Source organism: Dryobates pubescens, chromosome 26 (genome assembly GCF_014839835.1).
Source record: "Dryobates pubescens isolate bDryPub1 chromosome 26, bDryPub1.pri, whole genome shotgun sequence".
NCBI lineage: Eukaryota > Metazoa > Chordata > Aves > Piciformes > Picidae > Dryobates > Dryobates pubescens.
The window spans coordinates 3,396,996-3,415,624 of record NC_071637.1 but is presented as its reverse complement, the minus strand read 5'-3'; the positions used below and the strand labels follow the sequence as shown (position 1 = coordinate 3,415,624).

At 53.7% G+C, this 18,629-nt stretch overlaps 2 protein-coding genes across 2 annotated transcripts in view; one reads left to right on the top strand and one right to left on the bottom strand.

Moving 5' to 3' along the window:
* Positions 1 to 614: 614 nt before the first annotated feature.
* On the top strand, positions 615 to 12,408 carry EIF2S2 (eukaryotic translation initiation factor 2 subunit beta). Its single transcript, XM_009904546.2, has 8 exons — positions 615 to 795; positions 2,833 to 2,936; positions 5,167 to 5,302; positions 5,634 to 5,734; positions 7,075 to 7,223; positions 8,546 to 8,602; positions 10,035 to 10,120; positions 12,129 to 12,408. Exons 1-8 carry the CDS (start codon positions 615 to 617, stop codon positions 12,302 to 12,304), a joined length of 990 nt encoding a protein of 329 aa, XP_009902848.2. The 3' UTR covers positions 12,305 to 12,408.
* A 5,062-nt stretch (positions 12,409 to 17,470) lies between these two features.
* RALY (RALY heterogeneous nuclear ribonucleoprotein) overlaps positions 17,471 to 18,629 on the bottom strand; it is a 116,659-nt gene continuing 115,500 nt past the window's right edge. The window contains exon 10 of the mRNA XM_054173475.1: positions 17,471 to 18,146. The gene's annotated coding sequence lies outside the window, so the exon portion shown is untranslated. The remainder of the gene's footprint in view (positions 18,147 to 18,629) is intronic.

Below are 18,629 nucleotides of genomic sequence, written 5' to 3'. Positions count from 1 at the left end.
CACTGGTTAGGCCACACCTTGAGTCCTGTGTCCAGTTCTGGGCCCCTCAGTTTAGGAAGGAGGTTGACTTGCTGGAGTGTGTCCAGAGAAGGGCAACGAAGTTGGTGAGGGGCTTGGAGCACAGCCCTGTGAGGAGAGGCTGAGGGAGCTGGGGTTGCTTAGCCTGGAGAAGAGGAGACTCAGGGGTGACCTTATTACCCTCTCCAACTCCCTGAAGGGAGGTTGTAGTCAGGGTTTAGGTTTAGAAGTTCTATACAGAGAGAGAGATTGCCCATTGGAATGGGCTGCCTGGGGAGGTGGTGGAGTCACCATCATTGGAGGTGTTCAGGAGAAGACTTGCTGGGGTGCTTGGTGCCATGGGTTAGTTGTTTAGGTGGTGTTGGATTGGTTGATGGGTTGGATGCGATGATCTTGAAGGTCTCTTCCAACCTGGTCTATTCTATGTATGTAAGATCTTCCCCTGTTTGGAGTCAGCTCTTGGATTACCCTGGTGCAGAGCTGGGAAAATCCCTGGTTGAGGTTGAAGCCAGGAATGCCAAGAGAAACTTAAAGGTCTGGTAAGTAACTACTGCCTGGTCATTGGTGTGCTGCTAAGGACCTCTTGACTTTCACAGATGATCTTCGATCCCACTATGAGCAAGAAGAAGAAGAAAAAGAAGAAGCCCTTTATGCTGGATGAGGAAGGAGGGGACACACAAGCAGAGGAGACTCAGCAGTCAGAACCAAAAGAAGCTGAACCAGAGCCAACAGAAGACAAAGACGTCGAAGCAGACGAAGAAGACAGCAGGAAGAAAGGTAAAGCGACCCCACAGAGCTCCACTCCCAAGGGTAGCTCCATTTCAGCAGCTGGGCCTCACAGTGCTGGGGCCCAGGTTTGTTCAGAGGCTCGTGAGCAGAGCTCCTCTGCCTCTGTGCAGGGCCTGTTTCCCTCCTGCTTCACAGGCAAAGGCATCCAGCAAGCCACCCATCATCATTCCTGTAGTTTCCACTTCCCTGCCTCAGTCTTTAGTGTGAGGCAATAAAAAGAGAACAGCTTCCCCACTGTGTTAGGGGATTGTGTGTTTCCCCTGTGCAACTGTTGCTGGTTTTCCTTTGAGCAATGAGACAGCAGTGTGATAAGAGAGACCTGGTGAAGAGGAGCTGGTGTGTGGGCAGCTGGGGATGTGCCAAGTAGGGTGTGCTTTGGAATCTTCCAGGAAATAAGTCTGTGGTTTATTTTCTCTGTGTGTGTGTGTGCCCCAACCTTGCTTTTGGAATGGAGGCCAATGTCACTTCAAGATGACCTGGTTCAGGGAGTGCTGTTAACTTCAATCCACTTGGTTGATAAAATTGGCTCCTGCAGTAGACCAGGGAAATTTATACCTTCCACCTATGGCCCTCTCTTCAGTTTTTTTCAAGCATCTCTACTGTCATGACCCAAGTGGCTGGTTTCTCTTCTACAGCAGACAAGAGGTGAAGCACTTAAATCAGTAGCTGCAGTTGGAAGATGCAGAAGCTGTAAAATAGTGCTGAGGTATTTGGGGGCAGAGGGCAATGGCCTCTTTGCAGCAAGGTAAGGGAAGACCAATGGATGTCATCTATCTGGACATCTCTAAGGCCTTTAACACAGCCCCCCCCCAGCATCCTTCTCTCTAAGCTGGGGGGGATAAGGATTTGATGGGTGGACTCCTCAGTGGATAAGGGATTGGTTGGATGGTTGAATCCAAAGGGCAGTGGTCAGCAGCTTAAAGTCCAGGTAGAGATGGGTGATAAGTGCTGTCCCCTAAGGGTCTGTGCTGGGACCACTGCTGTTCAATAGCTTCACCAATGGTATTGACAAGTGAGGCTGAGGCACCCTCAGGTTTGCTGATGACACCAAGCTGAGTGGTGGTGTTGGTAAGACTGAAGGACAGGCTGGCATCCAGAGGGACCTGGACAGGCTGGAGAGGTGGCTGAGGACTCTGATGAGGCTCAATAAGGCCAAGTGCAAGGTCCTGCACCTCACTGGGGGCAGCCCTCGATACCAGTCCAGGCTGGGGGTGATGAGATTGAGAGCAGCCCTGCAGAGAAGACCTTGGGGCTGCTGGTGGATGGGAAGCTGGACAGGAGCCAGCAATGGGCACTGGCAGCACAGAAGTCCAGTGGCAGCCTGGGCTGCATCAAAGCAGCACAGCCAGAGATGGAGAGAGGGGATCCTGCCCCTCTGCTCTGCTGAGACCCCACTTGGAGTCCTGTGTCCAGCTCTGGGGCCCCCAACACAAGAGAGGCATGGACTTGCTGGAGAGGGCACAGAGGAGGCCACAGAGATAACCAGAGGGCTGGAGCACTTCTGTGTGGACAGGCTGAGAGATGGGGTAGTTAAGCCTGGAGAAGAGAAGGCTCCAGGGACACCTTAGAGCAGCCTTCCAGAAAGGAGCTTACAAGGAGGCTGGGGAGAGACTGCTTAGGAGGGCTGGTGGTGGTTGTACAAGGGGCAATGGTGTGAAAGTGGAGCAGGAGAGATTCAGGTTGGACATCAGGAGGAAGCTCTTCATAACAAGGGTGGTGAGACACTGGAACAGGTTGCCCAGGGATGTGTTTTGAGGCCCTATTGCTGGGGACATTCCAGATCAGACTCGGTGTTGCCCTGGGCAGCCTGCTCTAGTTGGAGGTTCCTCTGCTGACTGCAGGGGTGTTGGGCAGGATGACCTTTGGGGGTCCTTCCCAACCCAATGCAATAACCCTGCAGGGTGTCTGTAGGGGCATTGTCTGTATCTTAATGTCATGCCTTGAAGATGTGGGTGTGATTAGAGGCCTGAATGTGAACCTGTTCTCCAGTTCTTGCCCTTCTCTTGGCATTCCTTTGTTTTTCAGATACCACAGATGACCTGGATGATTTAAACTTCTTCAATCAGAAGAAGAAGAAGAAAAAAACAAAAAAGATATTTGATATAGATGAAGCAGAAGAAGGTGTAAAGGTTTGTTCACCCAGCTAGGCTGGACACTTCCTTCCTTTCATTTCCCTGGGGCCTGGCAGTGCAGGAGGCTGTTCCCAGTCTGTCACTGTGCCTTGGTGCACTTAATGAAACTTAAGATTTCACTTTGCCTCTGGTGTGGAGTAGGTTGTGCTGAACATGCTGCTCCTCCAGGACTTTTATTGCCCAGGAGTATAAAGGCAGCTCATGGTTATAAACCCCAGCACAGGAGGTTCCACCTCAACATGAGGAGGAACTTCTTCACTCAGGATCACAGAGCCCTGGAGCAGGCTGCCCAGGGGGATTGTGGAGTCTCCTTCTCTGGAGACTTTCAGGCCCTGTCTGGATGTGTTCCTGTGTGAGCTGTGCTGGATTCTGTGGTCCTGCTCTGGCAGGAGGGTTGGAGTGGATGATCTCCAGAGGTCCCTTCCAGCCCCTGACATCCTGTGGTCTGCGCAACGAGCAAGGAATTTTGCAACCAGCAGTAAGGGGCTGGCTGGCATCAAGGTTGATTGTATTTTGTGGCAAGAGAAGTCACAGAATCACCAAGGTTGGGAGAGACCTCAAAGATCATCAAGTCCAACCTGTCACCACAGACCTCATGACTAAACCATGGCACCAAGTGCCACATCCAATCCCCTCTTGAACACCTCCAGGGATGGGGACTCCACCACCTCCCTGGGCAGCACTTCCCAATGGCTAACAACTCTCTCAGGGAAGAACTTTCTCCTCACCTCCAGCCTAAACTTCCCCTGGCACAGCTTGAGACTGTGTCCTCTTGTTCTGGTGCTGGTTGCCTGGGAGAAGAGACCAACCCCCACCTGGCTAAACCTCCAAAAGCCAGCCCTTCAAATAAAGGATTTCTCTCTACCAAGATATGAACCATTTGGACCCTCCTTTTACCCTGATGTTTTCTTGGCCACTCTGCTGTGTCCCAGAAGCTGTCAGAGATGTTTTAACTTTGCTGAAGTTTATTCCAAGCAGTGCTTTTGTGTCAGGTGTTGGTGTGACTGGCAAGCCTGGGGAGCCAGAGGACAGAAGAAATGTTACCTTCTGGTTAAAGCTCCTCTTCAGGGTCTGTGTTTTGGGAAACCAAAAGTCACTCTGCTCTGCCCCAGCCAGGTGAAAAGCTTGCTCTGCACATGTAGAATTGTGCTGACAAATGGCACTGGCTGCAGGTAGCAACAGCTCTGTCCTACCTTATTGCCTGGCCTGGAAGGTGTTTTGTTCCCTTCCTCCCCAGCATGGCTGATGCCTTTGGCTCAGTGTTTTGTGTCCTTCTACCAGAAGATTTTTGGCCTGCAGTGATAGCCTAGCAGGAGCCATTTGGAGTGTTTCCAGGTGCATGCACAGGCTGCCTCTGCCTACAGGCTGAGGGAGCTGGGGTTGTTCAGCCTGGAGAGGAGAAGGCTCCAGGGACACCTAATAGCAGCCTGCCAGTACCTGAAGGGGGCTGCAAGAAGGCTGCAGAGAGACTGTTCCCAAAGGCCTGCAGTGATAGGACCAGGGGCAATGGCTTCAAACTAGAGCAGAGCAGATTTGGATGCTAGGAACAAGTTCTGCACCATGAGGGTGCTGGAGCACTGCAACAGGTTGCCCAGGGAGGTGGTTGAGGCTCCATCATTGGAGATATTCAAAGTGAGGCTCAGGAGGGCTCTGGGCAGTTGAGGATGTCCCTGCTGACTGCAGGGGGTTGGACTGGATGAGCTTTGGAGCTCCCTTCCAGCCCAGAGCATTCTGTGAATCCATGAACTCAGCTATTCCAAAGGCAATAGCATAAACTAAGCCTTAATACCAGGCTGCAGCTGGAGGCAGGTACCAGGCTGCAGCTGAGCTTGGCATGTCCTGTCTCAGTGGAGTAAGGCAGCACTCTTCAGTTGTGTTCTTTGGTGTTAGGTTTCAGGGCTGTGGTGGATAGTGCCTGTGTTCACCTAGCACAGTCTACTGCAAAGGCTATTGAGGAAGGAATTCTTCCCCATGAGGGTGGTGAGGCACTGGAACAAGCTGCCCAGAGAAGTTGTGGAGGCTTCAAGCCTGCAAGTGTTCAAAGCCAGGCTGGACAGGGCCTTGAGCAACTTGATCTATTAGGAGGTGTCCCTGGCCATGGGAAGGGGGTTGGAACTAGATGCTCTTTGAGGGCACTTCCAGCCCAAGCCATTCTGTGGTTTCTGGTGCTGTGCAGTGAAGGTTTGGGTTCAGTCCTGGCAACTGTGGCCTTGCTGTTTCTTTGCAGGACTTGAAAATTGAAGGAGAGGTGCCAGAGGCAGTGGAGCCTGAAGATGACCTGGATATCATGCTGGGCAATAAGAAGAAGAAAAAGAAGAATGTGAAGTTTCCAGATGAAGATGAGATAATGGAGAAAGATGAAGGTGAGAGCATAACCTAGCTCAGTGAGAGGTGTAAAGCCAACTGTAACCCAGCCTGTAGGGGAAGGGGTTTGTTCAAGTGCCTTTTTGGTTCCAAACTCCTTTTGTTCCCTTTGCCACTCTTCTCTGTCAGCAAAGTGTTCTCTAGGAGCACTGTGAAGCTGCTCTAAGTGCTGGTGTGCCTGGTGGGCAGCCAAACAGAGCAGACTTTGAGCTCATGTCTGGGTGGAATCTTCTTTGATAGACCTCTCAGAAGCAGTGTAAGCAGGAGATGAAAGAATGGTTTGGGGTTTCCCCCCTCTTTTTAACGTATCCCAACCACCTCTCTTTACAGCTTTTGAGGATGAAGATAGCAAAAAAGATGATGGAATTTCATTCAGCCTTCATTCAGGACCTGCATGGGCAGGCTCAGAAAGGGATTACACATATGATGAGGTAATGTTCAGAAGTCTCCTGAAATACTGTTCTTGGCCATGTGGAGCCTGGCCCTGGGCTATTTCTCCTGGTTCTACCTGCAGATGAAGGAACTTGGAGTCATGCAGAGCCATAGAATGGTTTGGGTTGGAAGGGACCTTCAAGATCAGCTACTTCCAACCCCCCTGCCATGGGATCCACCAGCCCATGGTTGCTCATCCAACCTGGCCTTGAATGCTTTCAGGGAGAGGGCATCCACACCCTCCCTGGGCAGCCTGTGCCAGAGTCTCCTCGCCCTCACTGGGAAGAATTTCTTCCTGAGCTCCAGTCTGAATCTGCCCTGTTCCAAATCCATTACCTCTTGTCCCTCTGATGAACACACAGCACATCTTTTATCACAGCTGACTTTCATCCTGGGCAATCACAGAAATGTCAGGGTTGGAAGGGATCTTAAAGATCAATTCCAATGCCCCTGCTGTGGACAGGGACACCTCACACTAGACCAATAGTTGAAGCTCCTCTGCAAATAGGCTGAGGTGTTGTAGGGTGTGAGGTGAGCCCTTGGGGTGTCTGCCTTTCCATTTTGCATTTATCAAGGGCTTGCAGTGCCAGGGGCAGTGGTTTTGAGCTGGAAGAGGGAAGGTTGAGACTGGGGATGAGGAAGAAATTCTTGAGAGTGAGGGTGGGGAGACACTGGCACAGGTAACCCAGGGTGGCTGTGGCTGTCACCTCCCTGGAGGTGTTCAAGGCCAGGCTGGATGAGGCTTTGAGCACCCTGGGCTGGTGGGAGGTGTCCCTGCCCATGGCAGTGAGGTTGGAGCTGAATGATCTTGAAGGTCCCTTCCCACCCAACCCAACCCATGCTAGGATTCTATGACACTCCTTTGGCAAGGGAATGCAAATCCTGTGGGCAGCTCTGAAGCAGAGGAAGGAAAGCAGACTTGTGTGAAATGAAGAATCACAGAGTGTGAGGGGCTGGAAGGGACCTCCAAAGCTCATCCAGTCCAACCCCCTGCCAGAGCAGCTCACACAGGGACACTCCAGGTGGGTTTTGAGTCTCTTCAGAGAGGGAGACTCCACAACCCCACTGGGCAGCCTGCTCCAGGGCTCTGTCACCCTCAGAGGGGAAAAAGCTCTTCCTCCTGTTTGCATGGAACTGCCTCTGCCTCAGCCTCCACCAGCCCCTTCTGTGCTTTTTCTAAGTGTGTGCTCAAGAGCTTATGGGGAAATGCTGAAAGGCAGTGATGGTCAAATGCTGAAAGGCAGTGATGGTGTGATGCCCTAGATGGATGCTGTTTGCAGTGTGGTAGCAGTGATGTGCTTTGAGGAGTGCAGGCTGTGAATCCCTTCTCTCTTTGCAGCTGCTCAACAGAGTATTTAACATCATGCGGGAAAAGAACCCGGACATGGTAGCTGGGGAGAAGAGGAAGTTTGTCATGAAGCCTCCCCAGGTTGTAAGAGTAGGGACCAAGAAAACATCTTTTGTCAACTTCACAGATATCTGCAAATTGTAAGTTTCCTCCTGAGATGTGGCAGGACTTGGGGGGGGATGAATCCACTCTGCTGGTGGCTGTTGTGTTAAGCGCGGGGATTGTGGCCAGCCAGAAGTGAAATGAAAGCTCTCTGCCTCCTGCTGCTCATTTCTTCTACAGCTCTGTCAGAGATTTCTGAGGGAGGGTGCACTGAGCATTTGTTATGTTACACTTACCTTTTGAACCTGCTGCATGGGCTGAAACTGACCCTGTGGCTTTGTGAGTTCACTGGCTTCTGTCAAGCCTGTAGCTGGCTCACAGAATCAACCAGGTTGGAAAAGACCTCAGAGATCACCAAGTCCAAGCTGTCACCCAGCACCTCCTGACAACCAAACCATGGCTCCAAGTGCCACATCCAAGCCTTTTTTGAACACCTCACCAGTGATGCTTTGCAGCTCATGAGTGAGGGGTGGGGAAAAGTGCTTTCTGGTTTGAGCTCCTCCTGGTGAGTGGTCTGGAGTTCAGCAATGTTGTTTTTCCCCATTGCTTTCTGCAGTGTTCTCTAGGTCTTAATTATCTGTTCTGAAGGCAGTTCTGTTCTTTGGGAGCACTTTGGGGATGCAGCTCTGCTTTTGGTTTAGAAGTGTGCCAGAAAACAGCCCTGAGGATCTGACCAGTCCACTGAAGTGCATTTTTGATGGTGGCTAGTAACACTTCTTGTCAGGAGATGGTGAAGGGTAGGAGAATAGGAATGAAAGATCATAGAATCAATAAGGTTGGAAAAGACCTCAGAGATCACCAAGTCCAACCTGTCACCCATCACCTCCTGACAACCAAACCATGGCTCCAAGTGCCACATCCAGTCCTTTTCTGAACACCTCCAGGGATGGTGACTTCACCAGCTCCCTGGGCAGCACATCCCAGTGGCCAATTACTCTTGCTGGGAAGAACTTTCTCCTCACCTCCAGCCTAAACTTCCCCTGGCACAGCTTGAGACTGTGTCCTCTTGTTCTGGGGCTGGGTGCCTGGGAGAAGAGACCAACCCCCACCTGGCTACAGCCTCCTTGAAATGAGTTGTAGACAGCAATGAGGTCCCCCCTGAGCCTCCTCTTCTCCAGGCTAAGCAACCCCAGCTCCCCATCTCAAGCAGGAGATTTTCAACAGTTACTGTAAAGAAGGATTTGGGGTGGGGGGTTGATGTCTCTCTTATTTTCTCTCTGTGCTCTTCAGTGCAGGCCCTCTGGCAGTGCCCTCTTCTAAACCCAGTAATTTAAGATTGCTTTAGCCTGCCAGCCCTGTGTATAAATATCAGCTGTTTCTGGAGGCAGGAGCTTAAAGCTGGCCTTTGCTCTATTTTCAGGTTACATCGTCAGCCAAAGCACCTCCTGGCATTTTTGTTGGCAGAGCTGGGGACAAGGTAAGGCTGCTGGGCACTCTGTGTGGGAAGCAACTGCGTCACTCTTGGTGTCTGATCAAAAATAACCCTCTGTGTCTCTGTGCTGGAAGCCCAGGCTGGTCTCCCTCTGCTGAGTGACTGCAGAGATGCCATCCCAGGGAAGAGCTCCAGAGGCAAACCCATAAGCCCCAGGGAGCAGTTTAGGTGAGGGCTTGGATTCCCTTGATTAAAGATGCTCTGACAGCAGAGGTGTTTGCCACACTCAGTGAGGATGGCTCTCTGGCTTCTCTCACCCTAGGGCAGAATGGGTAACTAGGGAAGGGAGAGAGCCTGGCTGCCTAATCACAGAGTTGCTTGGCTTGGAAAAGCCCTCTAAGACCATCCAGTGCAACTGTCACCCCCACCATGGCCATCAAACCATGGCCCCAAGGGCCATGGCCACACATTTCTTGAACACCTCCAGAGGTGGGGTCTCCACCACCTCCCTGGGCAGCCTGTGCCAATCCCTGAGCACTCTTGCAGCAAAGAAAAGGTTTCCTCCTCCCCAGCCTAACCCTCCCCTGGCACAATTTCAGGACATTTCCTCTCCTTCTATCACCTGAGACCAGGGAGAAGAGCCTAACCCCCACCTCACTGCAGCCTCCTCTCAGGGAGCTGTAGAGAGCAATGAGGTCTCCCCTCAGCCTCCTCCTCTTCAGACTGACCCACCCCAGCTCCCTCAGCTGCTCCTCATAAGACCTTTTCTCCAGACCCTCCTCCAGCTTTGTTGCCCTTCTCTGGCCACTCTCCAGCAATCAGTGTTTGGCAGTGAGTGGCCCAGAACTGAACCCTATTTGAGGTGGCAAGTCTTGTGTTGTTGCATCTTGCCTGCTGCAGTGAAATCCACCTGTCCTGGCAGGAATCTGTTGTCTCTTCAAGGATCTCCTGTGTGGTGCTGTACTTCCTGCTTGTCCTCATTTCTCTGGTGCAGACTGCACTGGTGTTAGGAGTGGGCACAGGGAGTCCAGGAGTCTGACTGTCACCTGTATACCATGAGTGCCCATTTGGGGTGGGCTTTGGAGTCTCTTCAGCTCCAGATATAAACACTTGGAGACCACAGTGTCAAAAATCATTCAGATTACTACACCAAAATGGGTAGAAGAGGGTCTTACTTAGGCACAGCTTCCTAGGTGGTGTTGTCTTGGTCCCTTCTGTGTTAGTGCTCAGCTCTGGAAAGCTCTGATGATTGGGTTGCTTAACTCTGAGCTCTGCTGGAGCTGGCTTTTACAGCAGTGAGGGTTATGCTTGGGCAAAACTTCCTCAAGGTTTTCAAGTACCCTTAAAAGCCTGCATTTCCCTCTCCCCCCCCAAGGAGTTCTGACTCCCCTCCTTGTCTTCCTTCACGTTCTTGGGCTTGCTGCAGTGCTTGGTGTGTTCTGCAAGTCAAATAACTTGAGCTTGCTTTTCATTTTAGTGGCTCAATAGATGGTAACAACCAACTTGTAATCAAAGGAAGATTCCAGCAAAAACAGATAGAAAATGTCTTGAGAAGATATATCAGTAAGTACAGCTCCCTTTGCCCTCTGCACATTGCTCTCACACCCCTTCTGATGCCCCAGCTGTGGCCCCCAGGTGTGTGCATGCCCTGGAGATCCTGTGCTGGGAAGCTGCAACCTTGCTGGCAGCTTTCTGCTGCAGTAGACCAAGTGCAGGTGGTTCTGCCATGGTTCTGCCAAGCACTTAACTCATTCTCTGCCCTGCAACACCCCAAGGGATGCCTCATGTATGGCCCCCAGGTGTGTGCATGCCCTGGAGATCCTGTGCTGGGAAGCTGCAACCTTGCTGGCAGCTTTCTGCTGCAGTAAGCCAAGTGCAAGTGGTTCTGCCATGGTTCTGCCAAGCACCTAACTCATTCTCTGCCCTGCAACACCCCAAGGGATGGTTCTGCCAAGCACCTAACTCATTCTCTGCCCTGCAACACCCCAAGGGATGGTTCTGCCATGGTTCTCCTAAGCACCTAACTCATTCTCTGCCCTGCAACACCCCATGGGATGGTTCTGCCATGGTTCTGCCAAGCACCTAACTCATTCTCTGCCCTGCAACACCCCAAGGGAAATAGTTCAGAATGTTTGGAGAATTCCTTCTTTTCCTCTGACTAATTTCTTGGCTTTGAGACCTGTGGAAAGTGGCACTAAGTGCTGACTTCAAGCCTGTTGTCCATGCTCCTTACCAAACACAGCCTGTGTTAGCTGCTGGTCAAATCCTGTGTAACACAACCTAACTGCTCTGGTGCTGTGCCTGAGCAAGAGCTGCTGCCATCTGAGTGCTGGCTCAGCAGAGGAAGTTCTGGAACACCAGTGGGAAGTCTGAACTGGTTGTTACTATTCTCAGCCAGCAGTGTCAGTGCATAATGTACCACATGAAACCTGCTCTTGATTAGCCTGGGAACTGCAGGGAGGAATTTTTAGGTTGCCTCAGCCTCTGTGATATTCCACACACACACCCCCCCGACATTCCCCCCCCAGAGTTAAGTCACTTTTAGGCATTTAAAGGTTGTTGTAATTTGATGAGCAGACAGCTTGCTCTACTGCTCCAGGAAGGGCAAAAGAAGTAACACTCACAGGAAGGTTGGGGACTGGAAAGTTTAAAGGGGAAGGCTGTTCACCAAGGCCAGTGCTGCAGTGCAAAGCATAGCAAATGCAAAGAAGGACATAGTCTGGGCTTAACACAGGAGCTCATTAAGCCAAATCTTAACACACACACACACCTCCTTCTATGCCAGGCCAACAAAACCTGGGCTTCCAAGCCCCCCTCCATACCACAAAGGTTTGTGATGCAGCACAGAATTCAGCTGGGCAGCTCCAGGCCCCAGTTGGCAGCATTGCCAGGGCTGACCAGGCCTCACTTCCTTGCCAGGGAGATCATAGAATCAATCAGGTTGGAAAAGACCTCAGAGATCAGCAAGTCCAAGCTGTCACCCAACACCTCCTGACAGCTAAACCATGGCTCCAAGTGCCACATCCACTCCCTTTCTGAACACCTCCAGGGATGGGGACTCCACCACCTCCCTGGGCAGCACATCCCAATGGCCAATCTCTTTTGCTGGCAAGAACTTTCTCCTCACCCCCAGCCTAAACTTTCCCTGGTGCAGCTTGAGACTGTGTCTGAGATAAGAACCAGTTCATCCTTCCTGGGAGGGGGAAGGGAGGGTGAAAGGGAGGGAAAAGGAGGGAAGCAGGGGGGAAAGGGAGGGAAAAGGAGGGAAGCAGGGGGGAAAGGGAGGGAAAAGGAGGGAAGCAGGGGGGGAAAGGGAGGGTAAAAGGGGGGAAACTTGATTTTGCTTCCAGTTTTATAAGGAGGCAGGACTTATGGGGATGAAACACAAAGATGTCTCTTTCTGGTAGCCCTCCTGAGCCTCCGGAGGGTCTGGAGCTCCGTGGTGGGGTTAAAGGCAACCAGCCTGAAAGCGCCCCAGAGATGGCCGAAGGCTAAGGGCTGAAGGAGCGGCGGTGCTGCTGCTGCATGATGTTTTAACTGCTGCCCTCCTTCCTTCCTTCCTTCCCTGCAGAGGAGTATGTCACCTGCCACACGTGTCGCTCCCCAGACACCATCCTGCAGAAGGACACCAGGTTATACTTCCTGCAGTGCGAGACCTGCCACTCGCGCTGCTCCGTCGCCAGCATCAAGACCGGCTTCCAGGCCGTCACGGGCAAGAGAGCGCAGCTCCGTGCCAAAGCTAACTAGGTTGCTAACCCACACTGGATTGTGCAGAGTGTCCTGGGGAGAGCTGACTTGGACCACTTTGTAACCCCAAGGGATTTACCGTTGTATTAAAACCAGATTGTAAAAACTACCCAAGCAAGGTGGCTGTCGAGTGGTTTTTGGGGCTGCCGGACCCCTCTGGGGTGCAGCTCTCCCCCAGCTGCCCACCTGCACTGCCTCGTGGAAAGGGATTCTTGCCAAGCCTGAGGAAGGTGAGGGGAAAGGGAAGGGATTTTTGCCAGCCCTCAGGAAGGTGAGGGGAAAGGGAAGGGATTTTGCCAGCCTTAAGGAAGGTGAGGGGAAAGGGAAGGGATTTTGCCAGCCTTGAGGAAGGTGAGGGGAAAGGGAAGGGATTTTTGCCAGCCTTGAGGAAGGTGAGGGGAAAGGGAAGGGATTTTTGCCAGCCTTAAGGAAGGTGAGGGGAAAGGGAATGGATTTTGCCAGCCTTTAGGAAGGTGAGGGGAAAGGGAAGGGATTTTGCCAGCCTTGAGGAAGGTGAGGGGAAAGGGAAGGGATTTTTGCCAGCCTTAAGGAAGGTGAGGGGAAAGGGAATGGATTTTGCCAGCCTTTAGGAAGGTGAGGGGAAAGGGAATGGATTTTGCCAGCCTTTAGGAAGGTGAGGGGAAAGGGAATGGATTTTGCCAGCCTTTAGGAAGGTGAGGGGAAAGGGAAGGGATTTTGCCAGCCTTAAGGAAGGTGAGGGGAAAGGGAATGGATTTTGCCAGCCTTTAGGAAGGTGAGGGGAAAGGGAAGGGATTTTGCCAGCCTTGAGGAAGGTGAGGGGAAAGGGAAGGGATTTTGCCAGCCTTCAGGAAGGTGAGGGGAAAGGGAAGGGATTTTGCCAGCCTTGAGGAAGGTGAGGGGAAAGGGAAGGGATTTTGCCAGCCTTGAGGAAGGTGAGGGGAAAGGGAATGGATTTTGCCAGCCTTCAGGAAGGTGAGGGGAAAGGGAAGGGATTTTGCCAGCCTTAAGGAAGGTGAGGGGAAAGGGAAGGGATTTTGCCAGCCTTGAGGAAGGTGAGGGGAAAGGGAATGGATTTTGCCAGCCTTGAGGAAGGTGAGGGGAAAGGGAAGGGATTTTGCCAGCCTTAAGGAAGGTGAGGGGAAAGGGAAGGGATTTTGCCAGCCTTCAGGAAGGTGAGGGGAAAGGGAAGGGCCATTGCCAAGCCTAAGGCAGGGGATGGGAAAGGAAAGGGCCATTGCCAAGCCTAAGGCAGGGGATGGGAAAGGAAAGGGCCATTGCCAAGCCTAAGGCAGGGGATGGGAGAGGAGGTGCTTTATAATCCCTCCAGAGTTCTGTAAAACTCAAAGATGCTATAGCAGTGAGTGTCTTTGATTGGGGGTTTTCCTTCAGTCTCTTCTGAAGCAGTTGATGGGGATGGCTGGCACCTTGTTCTGCAGACCTCTCACTGGAGCTGTGTCCAAGACCCAGAATAAAGCTTCTCAGATGAAGATTCTTTTGCCTTTTCCATACCAAGCTTCTTTCTAGTTAGGTTATCACTAAACAAAGAAAGCAGTCAGGGAGTCCCAGGGAGGATCCCCCAACATGAGAGCTGCCTCAGCTTCTACTCCCAGCAGTGTGGGAATGCATTTTGCACAGGAAATGCCCCCAGGTGCTGCCTCCTTGGGCAGAATGGAGCTGGGAGATGGCTCTGGCACCCTACTGATGCTGAACCTCAACACAGAGTCGTTAAGCTGGGCTGTCAGCTTTCTCACTCCCATGGTACTGAACCTTACCCTTCCGAAGAGAGGAGTGTTTCTGAAGCCCTGCACTCTCCAGCACTTGGAAAAGCACCTCACTGAATGCAGCAAAAGGAAGCAGTCAGTGGGGAGGGCTGAGATGATTATCTGAGGGCTGCACCACGCTGCCTTTAGAAACAGCTTGAGTTCCAAATGGGCACAGGAGCCTTCTTGACTGTAACCTGCTCCTCTTCCCCACTTGTGGCTGGTGGCAGGGCCTCCAGGGGACACACCTGGTGCTGTGAGAATGCTTTCTCTGGGGCTGTGGGAATTGTTGGAGCTGCCAAGTGCAAAGATGCAGAGGGGGAGTGAAGTCCCTCTCCAGTGCTGCGAGAGGGGATGGGTTTCATTTCATTGCCAAAATGGCCCAGGGTCAGGATATGATCAAAGAATGGGTTGGGTTGGAAAGGACCTTCAAGATCATCCAGTTCCAGCCCCCTGCCATGGGCAGGGACACCTCCCACCAGCCCAGCTTGCTCAAGGCCTCATCCAGCCTGGCCTTGGGCACCTCCAGGGAGGGGACAGCCACAGCCTCCCTGGGCAAGACGGAGTAGCTCAGGATCCCTGCAGGGAAGCCAAGCAGCCTTCTGCCCAGAGAAAGTGGTGGTCATGGTGAGTGCACTTCCTCAGAGACTGGAGGGTTCCTGCCAAGGGCTAAGCTCTGGGTGCACAGCCAGGAGGAGCCCAGGCTTGCTGCTGTTTGAAAAGCTGACAGCACTGCAAGGCATGCATGCAGGTTTGATGGTGTCTGGAAAGCAGTTGGAGATTCAGGTGAGCTCTAACAGATGTTGGCTGTATCTTGAAGTGAATAAAGCCAGGATCAAGTGCTGCTGCTTATTGTTGTAGTCTTTTTTTCCCCTCTAGCAGACACACCTTCTCCAGCTCTAAGGAAGACTTCCTGGAGGGGTTGCAGTTGCCTTTTTGTTTCAGTGGCTTACAGCTGGGGCACACAACCAGCTGAGGGACAACCACCCCTCCTGACTGCCTTCTGCTGGCCAGGTGCCATTAACAAACCTGTAGAAAAAGCCCAACAGCCAAAGGTTGACTCCAGCATAGTTGGATCAAGAGTCAGAGAGTCAGGGAATGGTTTGGGTTGGAAAGGGGCATTGATCAGCAGTGCAGCCTGGTGCCCAGTGCAACAGCAGCCTCCTTTCCCAGGCTGCTGTGGGCTGGAGCACTGCAAAGGCCAGAGACTGAAGGCCTGCATTGGTCACCCTGCTCTCCTGCAGCAAATCAGTTTCCAGGCCTCCAGAGTACAAGTCCCAGAGCCTCTGTGAACCCAGATGCTCTGCTCAGCCTGGAGAAGAGAAGGCTCTGAGGAGACCTTAGAGCAGCCTTCCAGTACCTGAAGGAGCTCCAGCAGAGCTGGGGAAGGACTCTGGACAAGGGCTGGGAGTGACAGGATGAGGAACAATGGCTTTGAGCTGAGAGAGAGGACATTGAGACAGGAGATGAAGGAGAAATTGTTAGAGTGAGGGTGGGGAGACTCTGGCACAGGTTGCCCAGGGAGGCTGTGGCTGCCTCCTCCCTGGAGGTGTTCAAGGCCAGGCTGGTGGGAGGTGTCCCTGCCCATGGTAGGGGGCTGGAACTGGATGAGCTTGAAGGTCCCTTCCAACCCATGCTAGGATTCTATGACACTCCTGTGGCAAGGGAATGCAAATCCTGTGGGCAGCTCTGAAGCTGAGGAAGGAAAGCAGACTTGTGTGGAATGAAGAATCACAGAGTGTGAGGGGCTGGAAGGGACCTCCAAAGCTCATCCAGTCCAAGCCCCTGCCAGAGCAGCTCACACAGGGACACTTCAGGTGGGTTTTGAATCTCTCCAGAGAGGGAGACTCCACAACCCCCCTGGGCAGCCTGCTCCAGGGCTCTGTCACCCTCACAGAGAGAAGATTTCTCCTCCTGTTTGCATAGAACTTCCTCTGCCTTAGCCTCCACCACTGCCCCTTGTGCTGGCCTTGGGCAGCACCCAGCAGAGCCTGGCTCCATCCCCTGGGCACTCACCCTGCACAGCTTTCTCACCATGAAGTGCCACTGAGAGGTCTGTGCCCACCTGTGCCAGGGAGGGAAGGCAACACAAGCCAAGTAGATTTCTTTCTTTTTATTATACAGGATCTTATGTACAAGGTCACCTTTCTGCCAGGCACCAGCAGCACAGTCAGTTCATAGCAAAAACACCACCTGCAGCTCACCTCTGGCAGCTGGAGGGCAGCTCTGCAAGGGCTCAGTACAACACAAAGGGCACATGGCACAGGAACCAGGGAAGGGCCAGGGAGGGCATGGCTGGCCCTGAAGCCCCTCAGGGATCACTGCAAACCAGGAAATGCAAAGGAAACATTGTGCTTCAAGAGCCATGCTGGCTCCAGGGTGGCCCTTGGGGCAGGGATGCACTGCCCCCAGCCAGGACCTGCTGCCCCCTGCACCCTTCAAACAGAGATGCCACAGATGAGGAGGTCTGGCTTTGAGAGCTGGAGCAGGCAGCAGGAGTCCTCTTCTGGAGCAGGCAGCAGGAATCCCCTCCTGGAGCAGGCAGCAGGAGTCCCCTCCTGGAGCAGGCAGCAGGAGTCCTCTTCTGGAGCAGGCAGCAGGAGTCCTCTTCTGGAGCAGGCAGCAGGAATCCCCTCCTGGAGCAGGCAGCAGGAGTCCTCTTCTGGAGCAGGCAGCAGGAGTCCCCTCCTGGAGCAGGCAGCAGGAATCCCCTCCTGGAGCAGGCAGCAGGAGTCCCCTCCTGGAGCAGGCAGCAGGAGTCCCCTCCTGGAGCAGGCAGCAGGAGTCCTCTTCTGGAGCAGGCAGCAGGAATCCCCTCCTGGAGCAGGCAGCAGGAGTCCTCTTCTGGAGCAGGCAGCAGGAGTCCCCTCCTGGAGCAGGCAGCAGGAGTCCTCTTCTGGAGCAGGCAGCAGGAGTCCCCTCCTGGAGCAGGCAGCAGGAATCCCCTCCTGGAGCAGGCAGCAGGAGTCCCCTCCTGGAGCAGGCAGCAGGAGTCCCCTCCTGGAGCAGGCAGCAGGAGTCTCCTTCTGGAGCAGGCAGCAGGAATCCCCTCCTGGAGCAGGCAGCAGGAGTCCTCTTCTGGAGCAGGCAGCAGGAGTCCCCTCCTGGAGCAGGCAGCAGGAGTCTCCTTCTGGAGCAGGCAGCAGGAGTCCCCTCCTGGAGCAGGCAGCAGGAGTCTCCTTCTGGAGCAGGCAGCAGGAGTCCCCTCCTGGAGCAGGCAGCAGGAGTCCCCTCCTGGAGCAGGCAGCAGGAGTCCCCTCCTGCAGCACTCTCCCCAACCCTGGGGGTCCCCAGGTCTTGTGGCAGGGTTTGCCCAAGGAGAAGCTGTGGGCACTGCCCTAGAGTGCTGGCCCAGGCAGAGTCTCATCCACAGGTGCCTGCAGCCCCTCACCCTGCAGAGCCTTGCTCAGCCTTTCTGCAGTGCAGAAGGAGGAGATGAAGCCTCTGAGGATGACATCTGGTTGGTTTCCCCTGCTTGGGATGATTTGGCTTGCCTGCAGGCAGCTTCCCTTCCCCTTGCCCTCCCCAAGCAGCCGCCCAGGGCGCAGCACCTGCACCAGCACTGACTGCAGCAGTGGCTGTGCAGCCAGAGCAGCTCCTGGGGCACAGGGAGACAAGAGCAGGGGGCTGCCATGGGGGCACAGCTCCCCCCACCCCTCTCTTCCTCAGCATCACCCAAAGGGTCCAAACTGAGACAGTCCTTTTCCCCTAGCTCTCACCTAGCCCAGGGTTAAATGCCTCTGTTGGGTTAGGTGTAGCTCTCCCTCCTCTCCTGCAGGAAGCCCTGGGACACCTCTGGCTCCTTTGGTGGCACCACTGCTCCCTGCTAGCCAGTCAGGGATGGGCATGGAGGGTGCAGGGCTTGGTTCCTGCCTCTGCTGGCTGCTCAGCTCCCAGTCCACTGCTGGGGGCAGCTGGGGTTCACGGGGTGATGAGATTGCTTTGCCTTTGCTTTACAGGTGGGTGGAAGGTGGCAGGCCATGGTTCTCCTGTTGAGTGCCAGGTGGAGATGGCAGCAGCACTTGTCTTGCTCAGTGTGCCAGGGCAGGGTCTAGCCTGGTGCTTTCCTCACACTCTTGCTCACTGCTGCTCTGAACAGGCTGTGAGGAGAGAAGGGGAGAGGGAGGAAGCTACATCACTGCCCTTGGGGCTCAGAGATCTGTGACTTAGGAGAGGCCCTGAGGGCCTCTGTGCCCCTGCCACCTTAAAGCTCACACCTCCCCCTTTCTGGAAGGTTCTCTGCTCCTGAATCCCTTCAGCTGTGCCTCAGTGATGTCAGAGAGAACTTCTCAGCAGCCATCTGCTGCTCTCTGCTCCTCTTCTACCAGGTTACAAACTTTGGTTCCTTACTGGGAAGAATCTGCTGCAGCTCCAGGCAGCAGCTGCACTTGCCTCACTTGCTGCTCTCAGGGTGTGCTGTGCAGGCTGTGGAGCAGGCCAGGTGTGAGCTGGGCTGGGCAGCAGCTGGCACAATGTGCTGGGCTGGGGCACAGAAGGCAAGAGAAGCTCCAGCCTCTGGCAGCGTGGGCTGGCTGCCCACGGGGGGCACAGGGAGATGCCAGGTTGGGCTTGCAGTGGGCTGG